Source organism: Hippocampus zosterae, chromosome 9, assembly GCF_025434085.1.
Source record: "Hippocampus zosterae strain Florida chromosome 9, ASM2543408v3, whole genome shotgun sequence".
Classification (NCBI taxonomy): domain Eukaryota; kingdom Metazoa; phylum Chordata; class Actinopteri; order Syngnathiformes; family Syngnathidae; genus Hippocampus; species Hippocampus zosterae.
The window spans coordinates 18946260-18961108 of NC_067459.1; the positions used below are offsets into that span (position 1 = coordinate 18946260).

The 14849-nt window shown below is 40.1% G+C and overlaps 2 protein-coding genes and 1 long non-coding RNA gene across 4 annotated transcripts; 1 reads left to right on the forward strand and 2 right to left on the reverse strand.

Annotated features, from left to right (window-relative positions):
* Nucleotides 1–531: 531 nt before the first annotated feature.
* Nucleotides 532–3517, reverse strand: psma5 (proteasome 20S subunit alpha 5). Of its 2 annotated transcripts, none has more exons than XM_052076255.1 (10): nt 3404–3517; nt 3125–3175; nt 2688–2754; nt 2442–2568; nt 1972–2039; nt 1797–1904; nt 1656–1714; nt 1469–1571; nt 1271–1357; nt 532–873 (listed from the first exon to the last, which is right to left on the reverse strand). In XM_052076255.1, exons 2-10 carry the CDS (start codon nt 3151–3153, stop codon nt 796–798), a joined length of 726 nt encoding a protein of 241 aa, XP_051932215.1. In that variant the 5' UTR covers nt 3154–3175; nt 3404–3517; the 3' UTR covers nt 532–795. The 2 variants fall into 2 exon arrangements, with proteins under 2 accessions (XP_051932215.1, XP_051932216.1); XM_052076256.1 differs by having other exon boundaries at nt 3125–3160; nt 3404–3501.
* Nucleotides 3518–4358: 841 nt separating this feature from the next.
* On the forward strand, nt 4359–14787 carry LOC127607681 (matrix remodeling-associated protein 8-like). Its single transcript, XM_052076245.1, has 11 exons — nt 4359–4646; nt 5725–6030; nt 6547–6648; nt 6735–6868; nt 7368–7547; nt 7818–7959; nt 12260–12418; nt 12843–12867; nt 13265–13353; nt 13434–13502; nt 13566–14787. Exons 1-11 carry the CDS (start codon nt 4595–4597, stop codon nt 13586–13588), a joined length of 1281 nt encoding a protein of 426 aa, XP_051932205.1. The 5' UTR covers nt 4359–4594; the 3' UTR covers nt 13589–14787.
* On the reverse strand, nt 8044–12390 carry LOC127607693 (uncharacterized). The gene is made up of 2 exons (XR_007964117.1): nt 12248–12390; nt 8044–10551 (listed from the first exon to the last, which is right to left on the reverse strand). It is a non-coding gene; the product is annotated as an uncharacterized LOC127607693 (long non-coding RNA).
* Nucleotides 14788–14849: the final 62 nt, after the last annotated feature.

Here is a 14849-nt window from a genome sequence, read left to right on the forward strand (position 1 = left end):
ACATAAAAAGATACAATTTAAAAGAAAGCGTTGGAGACACACTCCAAAAGAAATTAATCAATTAGCAATAATGGCCTTATGTGATTATTTTTTTCTGGTTTGATCCAGATTGAATTAGTGAAGAGTGAGAAACCATTTATGATTATTTAATTTGCAGTTCTGTCAGAATAACGGTATTGGATGTAGAATAACGGTAATAGATGTAATTCTAAACCGTAGATTATTTTCGACCATCACGCTTTCACTGAAAAGTCAGCTGAACATTTTTGAATGTGAAATTGTCAATGGTACAAACAAAACAAGCTGTGGCTGGATGATCACAGATGCACCACTGGAACTTTGAGTGCACACAAAAACTTTCCACTGAAGCAGAAATAAACACTGAAAATATTCTTTGGCGTATTAAAAAGGGCAAAACTGAAAACGAAGCCACACAGGAAAAAAAGAGGTTTATTTGAGAGGAAGAGGCTTTTCTGGAATTCAGAACTGGTGAGTTGTGGTTGGAGGGTTAAGAAAATAAAAGCACAGTCATTTAGTTATGGAATACAACGGTTTAATTGAAGTATTGATTTGTTAGAAAAAAAAATCCCCTCCCCCCATTTTCTTCCTGGCGCTCTGTACAGATGTCGATAGGGAAGAAGTCCATCAGCACATCACACAGACAAAACCTCCGATGCAATCCGAAAAACATCCGAGTGTGTAGCGAGCTGGATGTGCTGATGGAAAGGTGTGTTATGTTGCTTGACTCTGAGACCAGATGTACTTCCTGTTCTCTCGTCTCACGCCGAGAGCCATCTAAATATCCTTGATCACATCCTCCAGCTCTTCTTTGGAGTACATGTGGAAGGTCTTCCCTGGCTCCACCGTTGCCAGCTAAAGAGAACATCAACCATAACTGTTTGGCATTGAAATTCAAACATCCATAAGCATTGCAAAATTAAGTTTAAATGGTTTGTTATATTTTCTCATAGAGTGGTAGTGATTATCCGCCAGCATCAAATTGGTGCTGCTCAGATCCTTCTTATGACACTTAATCGGCTTAAACAGTTTTTTACAGGGAATTAGATGCAATTGATATTTGCTCTATGGCTGTTAATATACACTGCCTGATGGAATGAAGGACAATTTATTTCCACCAGTGTGTTACTTTAAGGTCCAAAACACACCAAGCAACGCTGCCAAACGCAAAAAAAGAAGTATGGTGTCTATCAGAGTGGAAGCCACTATTTGAGGAAATGAGGCATATATATTTTTTTAAAGCCAGACACACCTCAATGTTGGTGGCGTTGAGCTTTTCCTCCATCACCTGCTTCAAAATGGTGAGAGATGACTTGATGGCTTCTTTTAGCGTCATGGACTACAAGATTTAAACACAAAAGGCAACTTTGGGTGATTTATCTGAAAAATAAAAATCTGCAGAGCTGGGTTAATCCATTGAATAATTGCTGCATCCAAATAACATCTCTACCTTGTGGTAGACCTCTTGCAGGGAGCTTTGTGCACCCTCAGATGCGGAGCCTATTGCTCGAGCGTCACACTGCACAAAGGTTCCCGACGGGTCCATGTGATACCTAGAATTAAAAACATAGGAGTCGATGTGACTTTTTTAATACTCTGACATCTTCAATGTGCACAAATATGAAAAAAAGATATACAATTGAGGTCCTTTTTCATCCACCCCTCCAAAAAGAAGTGCAACACCAAATGGTCGACTCTGTAGAGGCAGCAGAAAAGACGTTCAAAGATACACTAGCATGTCTCACGTTTTCGAGCAGATGAAGAGCAAAGAGACTCACCATCGCACCAGGGTCGGCGTCCTCCTCCCCAAACTGCAGTGCCAGGTTGGACACTGCCTGGGTTACGCTCTCCACTGTCATGGTCTCATCATAAGTGAACCAGTGGTTCTGCCGAGGAGCGCAGAATGAAGATAAGCCACAGCTGATAAGCAAAGTAAACTGTAGACTTCCAAACCTGTGTTTCCACTCGGGCTTTGTCAATTAGAGTCTTGGCATCCGCTATCAAGCCACTCATCGCGCAACCTGCGAGGCATGACACACAACAGAAAACACATGTGAATATTGACATTATTATTATTATTGGAACTTTACTTTCGAGATAAGAGATGTGCTTTCATATAATCAAGTTGCAGTTTTGCTGTTCTTCTTTGATCCGGATCAAAAGCTGACTTTTTTTTGTTTGGTGCATATCATATCCTGTATTTGGGGCGGATCGGCATTGGTTTGTATGAAGACTTGTCGTGAACCGCATTAAGTCTGTTTTGGAAGCACCCCGAGACCACTTAAAAAAGTGGGCTCGGTCCAGTTGTGTGGTCTGCACCAGGAATCGTTTGTGTGTATTCACACCTGCATAAAAGGTCCAGACCAGTGTGGGAAACGAACCCTGTACCAAAAAGTGAAAATGGCATTCTTATTACTACTCACCAATGTGAGTGTCGATCTCCACAATCTTCTCAATGCTGTTGGGCTCCATCAGCGGAGAGGTAATCCTCTTCTCCACAGCCAGACACACTCCCTCTGATGTCTGGATACCAATGGCGGTGGAGCCAAGCTGGAAAAACAGTTGGGAAGAATTAAGAGACCAATACATATACGTATATGACCTTCCACATTTACATTAGTTTGAAAGTCATATAAAATATTTATGAGGTTATTCAGCTAAACACTCACTTTAATAGCCTCAATAGCATATTCAACTTGAAATAACCTTCCTTCGGGAGAGAATGTGTTCACACCTCTGTAAGACAATGGATCAAGAACGGCGATTATTGTTCATTGCAATGCTGGGAAGACATATTAAGATTTAGAACTGACAAAAACTTCAAATGCGATGTTGTGACGCCAATTAGGCAACATTGAAAAGAAAAATGTCAACGAAAGTGAAAGTAGACCAGCGACGAAACCCAACTGTGAATTGCTTCACATAACCAGAAAACAGAGACGCGTCCGTCGTTGTCATTATAATCAACTCCACGACTTAATCTTTAAAACTGTCGGTAGAAACAAAATAAACATGATCGTATTCCTTCCAGTTTGTTCACAAGTAGTAGCAAGAAGCCGCCAAGAAATGACAAAGCAGTTTGTGTTGCGGCGCTGTTTCCACCAACCTGTCATATTCCGATCTCGTCAGGAACATTGTTTAACTTTGAACGGGAGACCTACCAAAACAGGAGAGAGAAGAAAGAACATTTATTCCCGTTCAAGTTCGACGTGACACCCGGCTAGTTATAGTTAGCGAGGATGCTAGCTATCCCTCGCCCGGAATAGAAATACTGGATAGATTTAAAATCCAGCAAATGATCTCCAAACAGTATCATGTGTAATTCATATAAATATACAATAAACAACAGAAAACATTTTTTAAAATCCTTGTTAAACTAATTCACCTTGTGTTGCACAAAGCCTTGAATGAGTTTGCTAGTTTCTGGAAATCGTTGTGTGTGTAACATTGGAAAAGGTCCGGTTACTTACAAAAAAATAAAACAAGAGTTCCGCAACGCGTGTTTGTAAAGTTGCGAACACCGAATAATTTTAACGTTGATTTGCAACCTAATCCTCTTCCGTACAATATCAAAATTTCTTATTTTTTTATTTCAATTTTGAAATCGGTACGATGACATCAGATGCACGTGGTAACTTTTGAGTTTTAGTGATGGCAACAACTGCGCATGAAAACCCTGTTTAAGGATCCACGGTTGTCGTATGAATACACCTCGTTGTAAACTATGAGCTACAAAAAATTGCATCAATAATGTTTACGATTATATATAACTTATTTACTGTATTAATCTTATTTGTGGGCGGGCGGATTGTCCACACGATGGCAGTATTTCGCTGAGACCAATAATAAATAAGAATAAAAATGAGGGAGGATAAGTGAAAGATGGATGGACTGATGGATGGAGTTCCTAATACATAGTCGCGTCTCTGTACAGTTTATTTGGTTTTGTCTCATCGTTGTTCAGTCGCTTTCCACATGAATCTAACCGAGATGCTGTAAATATTGGGAGCTTGTCGGAACTCTTTAATAGCAATATTTATCATGCTGCCTCATATTCCTGCCAGCATCACTCCAGTAATCTCTCTTTACAACCATTATTCTTGCTCCAAAAGAGGAATACAGTGCCACAGAGAACTAGCATCAAATTTCCTTTACCAAAAAAGGGGCTTTTCATTTGTTTGATGGCTTGTCTTACTGGTTGTTACAGTGAAGGAATGATTATAAGTTAAAAGTAAAAACACACTAACACACACATGCACACGTACACACACGTTCACACAATATGAAACCACAGGATTTTCTCTGGGATGTGTCGGGTAAAGTTCTGAGAGGAGGGGTTTGCTTGTGTCAGGTTTCATTTCTTCAGACGGGAACGATTCATTTTGGTTCTGTGCAGAAGTCTCCACTGCAGCTGGGTCTCTTTAAGCACACGCATAAAAAATAACAAGTAGCACGCGTGGATGGACAAACACAACTGATTGTTTTGTTGTTTTGTTTGTCTTGTTTTGTTTTTCTCGCAAGAACAGCATTCAACCTGAAAAACAGTCTTGTTACTACTGTATAAAACAGAAGCAACATGAAGAGCCACTTCAAGGAGATCTTTTTTCAGGCTCTGCTCTTAATCCACAGTAAGTTTGACTGATGTCTTCATTTCATTTGTTGCATTTTTAAGGTAGATGGAATTAATTCCCATTATTTATTCTCACATATAAATGATTTATTGATAGTATAATAATGATGTTTTGGACTCTGCCGGGCAGGGAGCCTTTCTTTCACAAGTATGACATTAAATAACACTCGGTGACATATTATCATTTATTCTGTAACCAGCAAATGGGACACAATATTAAAGCTAATTGTGGGTTCACGATGTGGAAAGCAGCAAGTACATTTTGTTGTGTTGTGTTGAGTTTTAGTGGCTTTCATCAACATGGCATGAGTTTTAACAAACTAATTTGCTAATTCTTCATTGTTCTAGTAAAACATAGTATACTCACGCCACAATTAAATACAGGCAGTTAAATATGATTTTTTTTCTAAAATTAAGTTAAAACACTTTAACCTAATTTATACAAAGATGTTACACTGATCCAGCTGCTGCCCACATTTCCAAAACATACGTTTGGTTCATTGAAGACTCTTAATTGTACATAATGTATTATATTCATGGTTTAAATGTCTTACATGTTGCAAATAGATAATGATGGATTTTTTATGTGATGTAACTGAGGTTATCTTTCAGTGTCTGTGGTCTTCTTCTTCACTGCAAGTGTGTTACACTCCTGTGTGAGAGTGTGTGTGTGTGTGTGTGCGTGCATGAGTTTGTTTAACCAGCGGTTTTTCAAAGCGTGTGATGTGGGCGCCAGTGGACTTCAGGCGAGGCACTGCAATTAGAGAATAATAAAGAAAAAAAATGTTGGTCTTTTAATCTGCTGACCAGACTCAATTAAAATGTGCCATATTTTTCTGTCCCTGTGGAAACGTCAGAATATAGTCTTCAGGAAACACAGTGGTGAGACAGTAGTCGAATACAAAAAAAGTACTATATATTGGCCAACAATTATTCAGACTAGGATCACTGTGATCGGAAATGACATTTGACAAAGACCTTAGGGAAGACTGGACACTTTGAAAACCCTTGATTTGCGCCGATTTGCTCTCCTAATGTAATATGTCTCTCTTGTGTGTACTTTTTGTGGCCCTCAGTGCAGGGCCAGTCAGACAGCAGCAGCAACGTTGTGATGGCTGGCTACAATGTGAGCGCCCCCGCTGGCTCTAGCGTGACATTACAGTGCGTAAGTGGCCGCATGGTTTGGACCAGAGACAACCTTCGGGACAGACAGCGAGTGGTCCATTGGGACGTGTTTCGGGCCCACGTGGACAACGGCATGGAGAGAGTGCTGGACATGTACTCTGTAGGAGAGCAGAGGATATACAACTCCTACAACCTGAAAAGAGTTGGCCTCAGCCAGAAAGCCTTTCAGGATGGAAACTTCTCGCTGGTCATCAAAGGTCTCGCTCACAAACTTTGACCATGTGGTTCTGTGAACTGTGGTGCATTGCAATCATTTTTGTTCTTTTCAATGTAGTTCCTGTAAAAGGAATATCTATCTATCTATGAATACTTATATAAAGTACCGAAAACTTTGGCCAGTAAACTAGCTTTACATATGAAATGTAATCATCTTTTATTAGGGGGGAGCGAGTGCCCATACCAGCCTTAATTCAAAGTAAGGTGTATAGGTAAAGGCTAGCAGCTGATACTTAAGGCCTACGAAAAAAAAAATCTGATATTGACTAAATCTTGGCAGCAGTCGGCACAAGCATGAATTGTCATCTGCATCAGGATTTTTTTTTGTATTAATAAACTTTTATATATCAAAAGTACTAGAGGCATCGGTACTCAGTATCAGTGAGTACTCATAGAGTGAATACTCATACTGGCACGGTCTAAAAAAAGTAGTATGGACCATCCTTAATTCTTATGAATATATTTCAATGCTTCCTAATCCAAAATGTTGTCTTTAGACGTGACAATGAACGACAGAGGGCTGTACTCTTGTAACCTCCACCATCTCTACTGCCACTTGTACGAGACGGTTCGAGTGCAACTGAACGTGACCAAATCACGTAGGTCGCCATCTCCAAGCCCGAACCGTTAATATGGTGTTGCGGTACAGCGGACACCCGTGACGTCTCTGTGCACGCTCCTCTAGGTCGTAAAGAGCAGCGCTACTGGGATGGCCAGAAAGCCGTGTACGTGGTGCTACTGGGGAGCACTGTGGTGCTGCCTTGCATCAACAGGAGAAACGTGTGGACAGACTGGAGTAACGAAGAGGAGGATCAGCAGGTGGGTGTGATGACATCTTACATGCCAGGGGTGGCCAGTGTATGAATAATAATAATAATAATAATAATAATACATTTTATTTGTGGGCGCCTTTCTAGAAACTCAAGGACACCTTACAACAAGCAGTTAAAATCACGAGTACAATGTTAAAAACTACATCAAATAAGATAAGAAAAAATACAACAAAAATAAATAAATAAAATAATGGCTTTATGGTCAATGCGGCCAACTGAAGCGTTTATGAGGCGAGTCAGAAAAGTTCTAAGACTTGTGTCACAAAATATATATTTCAAACCCAAACAACATTTCTTTCTCCCTTTGAGCTAATCCTCCCGGAGTCTTACTTTTTTTTAATACCACATCTTCATATGGTCTGACAAATCTGTCTGTTCATGTGGCCCCTAAGCACAAAAGTTTGCCAACCCGTTTTCTACACCCAGAGAAGCATCCCAAAAATAAACAAACGAATAAATAAATACATAAAATTGTGGCCCTGCAGGTGGTCCACTGGGACCGCCAGTCCCCAGGAATCTACCACGATCGCGCAGACCGCTTGGTGGACCTGTACGCTTCAGGGGAGCAGCGTAGCTACGGACCCTCGTTCCTTCGGAAGAAGATGAACATCAGCAACCAGGCCTTTTCAGAAGGAGACTTCTCGCTTACCATATCTGATCTGCAGGTAGAGCTTTTCCACATTGTGTGTCTGTGCGAGTCATCACTTAAAGGGGAAGTCAAGCGTTAAAAAAAAAAAATCTTTACAATATGTTCTATGCGCCACCATATTTTCCCAGACATTTTTTTTTCACTATAGTTGCAAAATGCAAGTGGCTGTTTTGAACTCCCTCAAATACCGTGTCTCTCCATCTTTTCATGACTACGTCTATACACACACACGTTATGTTGTCGATAATCGACTTGTTGACCATCGAAGTGTTTACTGACTGTTTAGGTCACTGACCAGGGGCTGTACTCATGTCATCTTCATCATCATTACTGCGGCTTGCATGAGAGGAGACAGTTTCAGGTCACCGTGGAACCACCGGTGATTCACGTCACCGTCCCAGCTAAAGCTTTGCCAAGCGCAGACAAAGGTAAACTATTATCACAATTACTATACTTTTTCTTTTTTTTTCTGAAGTGTCATAAAAAAATATTTTTGAAACTCAAAAATTAGAAGCTTTGACTTTCATCAATATTTTCACATCAACCATTTCCATACATTCCAATTTATCTTTCCTAGGCAAAAATAATAATAACTGATGCTGAGTCAGCCAACCATATTTCAACTATATTTTAGAAAAAAATAATGTACTGTTGCTTCTTTTTTTCCCAGAGTGACAATTAGTGAAACACAAAAACAAATACCGGTACATTGTTTTGGTGGGCGTTATCAGAAACGTATGAATGAATATCAACATTTATCATCTGTAGGAGGTGACTGCTGAACTAATATGAACGTTTTTTTCTTTAAAAAAGTGACTGCTGAGAAAAAGAAGTCACAAAGAAAAAGTTGGTGGTGGGTTCGGATTTTTTCTTTTGTATGCCCTTCCTGATTGGCTGGGACACATCACATGGTTCTGCATTCCATTTGGACCTATCGGTTAAGTTATCAACAACTAAAACAAGCAAGTCTATACCCTCAAACAGACACTGAAAAAAAACAAGTACAGTAAAAGTGATTACTCACCACTGTGTACTTACTCCCCCTCGCTCTCTCTCTCTATTTCTCACACATAGACACATGCGCGCACGCCAGGTCACCGTGAGTGCTTTAACAGACCTGAACTAAAACTATCACGAGAACAATTAAGCGCAAAAAGAAAACAAAACTTCACATCTGTTCTTCACCTCATTTTGATTCTCTCGGCTTCAAAACTGCTGTGACTTCACCTTCCATCCCCTCAACGTGAGAAAGTCCCTTTTTCTGTTTGTTTCATTTGTTTTTCTTGCTCTCTCAGCGTGTCTGACGCCAGATTCCTCAAAACCGCACACGCACTACCACCCGGTTACCATCTAGGGTCTTGCTTACTCGCCACTATTATTTTTTTTTAAGCCTTTCTCATTGCGGACATTTAATTGCCTCCTCCCATCCTGAGTCTGTTTGTGTATTTGCCTGAGTCTATTACAGGAAGTGGTGTTGTTTTGGTTGCATCAAGCACATTCTTTTGTTGATGTGGACATTTCTGACTTCACATTTCTCCGTGTAGGAAAGAAGAGGTGAAAGAGTGAATGCAGACAGTCTGTTTTTAGCCCTAGCTGATAATGGTAGATGTATAAATGTGGCAAAATTATTCCGAAGGTTTGGGGGAAATTCCTGTGGTTAGGTTGTGTGTGCGTGCGTGTGTGTGTGTGTGTGTGTGTGTGTGTGTGTGTGTGTGTGTGTGTGTGTGTGTGTGTGTGTGTGTGTGTGTGTGTGTGTGTGTGTGTGTGTGCGTGTGTGTGTGCCAATATGATCTCATTCCAGTAGAATTTTATCCACAGGAGTTGAAATCCATCTCTGCCCTCACAATTAATCCTCCACTCCCAGAGCTACAGAAGAACCTTCAAAAACAGGGTTTCCACTTATGATTTAATTATCGTGGAAAAGTTTAATTTCCTTTTGACGGATTATAATAAATTTGACACAAAAAACAGATCATCTGTTCCAGGGTCAACCTTAAACCCTCTACGGGCAAGTAAGTTGTTAACATTCTCAACTGTCATACAAGTGTAACAATAAGTTAACCCCACATTCATTAAAAAAAGAAAAAAAAGAAAAAAGAAAACATTTGCCTACAGGTTGAAAAGATTTCACCTGGCAAACACAGTGGTCATAAAAAGTCTAAACAGCCCTGTTTAAATGCCATTTTTTGTGATATTAAAGAAACATGAGCCCAAGATAATCCACCATTAATATGACTTATAGCACGTACAGTTCAATTCATTTGTATACATTTATTTTTGAGAGGGTAAATAAAAGTAAACATTGAAGATAATGTGATTGCATACGTGTGAACCCCCGCTTTGAAGTTCAACCTTGTTTTCATCAGACCGTAACACAATTTCCCATGTCTTTGGGGGATTTTGTTACAGACCAATGAAAACAAGTTTGAAGTTTCTCATTCCAAAAGGCATGTTCGGCGTAATCGCACCGGCGCATGGCGGTGGCTGCATCCTGCTTCGGGTCTATTTTTTTTCAGGCTTTAGAAAAAGGTGGGAGTTGTTTTGAACAGTTCATTTTAGCACAAACTCTTCGGGCTTCGAAAAAAAATGTCAGGAAAAGGCTACTAAAACATCTGAACGTAATTTGGAGTTATTCAGAGGAACTTTTAACAATGGCAGATGTGGCCTGACTCCCATTTAACGAGAGTGTGAATCTGATGACATAATTTTGAAAACAGCCAAATGCCCAGTTATAAGAGGGTGTGCACTTGTGCCATACAGGTTTATAGATCACACGAATATGAAAAAAAAGTTTTCAACCGATTCATCTTGGGCTCATTCTTGTACAGTATATGACAAAAACCATGCGAACACGGATGTGTAGACGTTGCCTATCTCCAGTGCGAAGCAAACTTTACATCCTTATTTTTGTATTTTTTTATAATGAAACTTATGAAAATGAGACTCAACTCCACACGTCAGTTTTCCACTTCAGGGTCGTACCATGGGGAACTCAGAGAACCGCGCAGCAATGGCCGCCCCTGTCAGAACAAAAACACATCAGTGACGATGGAAACAATGAGGAGCGGTTAAAGGAGTCATATTTTGCAACTTTTTAAAAAAAATCAATTTAATACAGCACCCTGGTCCAAATTCACAGCTGACTTTCTGGTCTTAAATTTGCTTTTTAAAAAAAATTGTTTTATTCTGAGCAATAATGTTCCGAGCAGATGGTTCAACCTTTAATTTTGAGTGGCTAGAATGCTTCAGATATTTTTTGGGTTAAATTCGAGATTTTACAACGAGGAGTTTACGTATTTTGGACCCAAACATGCAGAGATATAAAGGCGGATCCTCTTATATGTATTTTTCCTTTTTTTCTCCTCCCTCCCAACTGTCTGCTGCCATGTTGACTTTGGCAACCGTTGACAGCCTGGACGGTTTACTGGACTTTTTTTTTTCCTCCTTGAGAATCCCACATACTCAGGTTTGTTTTCCTGTCTTCTTTAGTCAGGAAAGTATTTTCGGTTGGAAAAGGAGGGGAAAAAAAGGTGGAGTGTGTTTCATGTGTCTAGCAGCTGGTGAAAAACAGACAAGGGGGAGAGAGAGTTGAAATTCGGGAGAGATGTAGGTCAGCTCTCCTTTCCTTTATCATCCCCCTCAGATAAAGATGCGGACGGAGCAGCGTGGCCACAAGTGAATTAGAGAAAATAAACAAACGGAGGGAATATGCTCAAGCGGTTCAGTTTGTCTCTGTGCCGCCTTCCTTTACTGGCACTCGTCATCGTTTTGGGTTTTATTGAAGGCAACGACGAGTCATATGGCGTGACTGTTTGCGTTTGGCTCACATGTGCTCAGTGTTGCCAGCTGACTATTTAGTCCGACTGGAAATGAGCTCAACATTTTAGTACAGTCTGGAGACATGATGCGTTTACAGAGGAGAAGAGGGCTTGTTTATACATCTTTGGACTAAAATAAACTTGAGATTAAAGTGAATTAAACACCACAAGTCATCCCTGTTAGGAGTTTGACTCAACCAAAACAGTTGCTTTCGATTCAGGTCACTGACGAAGCCCCGTGCAGGTATTTGTGTCTTCTTTTTAAATTTTGAGTCTTTTCAAACAATTGGCCTTACTTATTTCACGGTAAAAAAAGAAAAGCATAGTTACATAACTAGTAACTAGAATGTAATGTTTCCTTTCCGGTCGCTGGCGGAGTCCTTTTTGTGTCATATAAATCAAACTTATTAGCTGTGACTTTGCAACACCTAAAAAAAAAGTCAAAATAAGAAAAAAACAACACACTGACCTCAACTGGAAGGAATTGCTTCATTTTGATTGGCCGAATGGGGAAGTCAAACTTTGAAACGTTTTAAGATCACTTTAAAATGTGAAAATTGTCCAATTATAATGTGAAACGTATGTCATTACAACGTGATTTTTTTGGGGGTGGGGCATTAGCAATAACGGCAACAGGTGGGTAGTCTGGTTCGTTTTTACTTTCTGAAATCTAGTGGAAGAGGATTTACTTATTCTGCTTATCACTTTACATCGCTGGTATAGGTAGAGGAACAAAGATTATATGTGACGTAACAGGATCACTTTGATAGCGAGATGGAACAAGGGAGACTGCTGTTTGTGCCTCAAGAAAAGACTAAAAAAAAAAGAAAGAAAATAAGAAAAAAATCATTTCTGGCTCTTCTGGACATTGGGTGATAAGAAGCTAAAGGTTGTTTACCTCAACTTTCAGATGCCAACAAAGGGGAGTCACCGCGGGTCATCAACGTCGTCCTTCCCGACCACAGACAGCACTTTCTCTTGCCTCTGGGCTTCGTCCTCACCGCCTTCCTCCTCCTGGCGTTTGTCGTCCTCATCATCATCCTCATCACACGCAGACGTAGAGTAACAGGTAATTATTAAACTATCATCCATTATCATTTTAATGAAGAAAAATAAACCTATTTCAAGGCAAGTATCGGAAATGAATACAATTACAACAAGGTATACGTATTTGTGTGATAAAAATAATAATAATTATACACATTTTCACTAAAAATGCCACAGGAATAAAATAATATAAAATACAATTCGATAAGAAAAATGAACACAACCCAGAATGATATTCATGCTTGTTTTTGATGAATATTCCCCTGACATCATTCAGCATTACATTAATTTGAAAGTTAAAATGAAAAAAAAAAATTTAAAGGAGAATTTCGAAAACAGCTTTTGGATTTGATCTCAAGATCGCGCTCTAATTAAGTGGTTGACGATTGCAGATCAATACAGACAGCAAATTATTTTTTCTCACTGTGCTTTTCTTCTGGTTTCAGAGATATATTCATTGGAATCCACGAGGTGAGTATACAAGACACCATATACTGCACAAACACAAAGTTTTTTTTCCACTACTGCCTTCCACTGGGCAAGTGTTATTCGTGTGGCACAGTATTTTACAAATAAGGTGTAATTGCATATTTGAAGGCTAAAAGGACTAGTAGGGGAAAATGTAACGAATCATTCTGGTAAGACAATCGTTCTACTTTTGGGGTCATTGCCGAATTGTTTTACTGCTGAGGACAAGGAGCACGCGAGTACATGGTCCTATCACAGATATTGAATAAAGGCTCAAACAGCTTTCCAGAATGATGAAGCAAGATTGTATGACTTCGCAAATTAAGACTTCAGGTTAACTTGAGATTGAATTCATGTGATTTTCTCCCACCTCTGCCTTGAACACGATATCTGCATTTAGGTCCAACAGAAGTCGTAGCAGCTCAGATGAGTTTGAGATGGATGTTGCAGAGGCATCGCTGCCCATCCGGGAGCCGGATGACAGACTGGGTGAGCCAAAAGCAACCCAGTACCATCTTGTATTTGAGCGGATGAATCAACATTTACACTTTCTCTGGTGTGATTTGAAGACTTTAAGAACAACTTGCTGAAGGAGGTCAACATGAACACGACAAGCAAAGTCATTGATCTGGATAAAGGTAAAACTTGAACAGAAAGATCATTACATGAATTGAACTGACTCAGGGTTTACACTCTTCTAGAGATGGAGAAGTGTCGCAAGTGAGAGAAGTGACAATTGGGTCACTGGCTGGTCCAGAGGCTGCTCGTCACACCCACGCTGTTGGGCGTTCTGACAAGGGAGACTCCACAGAGATGAATGTGTGTCATCCAAAGGACACAACAACAACCCAAGCCCACATGTTTTCTTAAGGCACAAACACAATGAATGTTTTGTTCATCATGTCACGTACATCCACGATACTACAAGGTACCACAGTGCCACCTTGTTGTTATTATATGGAGGTGCAATACTGTATTTGAAATCAGGGCTACCCATTTGGTACCGGGCCGCACAGAAACAGATCAGCGAGCTGTGAGCATATTTACTCCATCAGACATCGGAAATGTGCGCGACTCTAGCCAAACGCAGTCCTCCTTATAACGTTGGTTTGCAAGTAGAGATAAACAGAATCCGCCAATAAATGAAAGAAGAACTAGAACAGAAGGTAATCGTAACAAATTGACCAAACGTACCGTACAGCTAAATGGGCCGCCGACTGGCAGCCATGACTTCCCAAGATGAAGCTATTTTGACAAGAGAAGTCCCCACCCACCCTCGCGGTTTCTCCAGAGCGACGCGGAGGAGGAAGCTGTTGTGCGTGGTCTGTCGTCAAAAACAATGCAACACGAGAAACCTGTTGAATTAATTTGAACAAGTTGCACCTAGGTGATCAAGCTGGAAGCGTGAAAATGCGAGCAGAGTTTGCACAGCGCGCACACGTAAAAGATTGCTAATACAGTAACTACCATGCAGCCACCGGATGATTTGCAAGTAGCAATGATGATGATGCTGATGCTAACGCCGTATGTAGGATCATAACTTTACAATTATTATGTTTACATTACAACGTGTATTTATTATTCCTGATTGGTCCATTGTCCATTCTCAGTAGTCTATTGTGTTATTTTAGTCTGCATTTGTTGTATAGCAGTTTGAAATTAATGGGGAAAAAAAGAATCCAGGTTAATCAAATGTTTCATTACTCTAATTATCTTCGTTGTCAGTACTGTACCAGTGCTTTAAAACTGGCCATTTAAAAGCAGTAACAAGATGTTTGCTGGTCCGCAAACAGCATGTACCTGTCTCAACTGATCCATGACACAAGAAAAGTTGGGGACCGCTGTTTTAAATGACGCCTGACTCAGTTGTAGGATTATGAATTCAATTTCAATTACAGATTTGATGCATCAATCAAACTTACATTCCGCTGTTTTATTTTCTCTGGACTAAAGCAACATTGAAGGGCTCTTCCAAAATGTAGTTG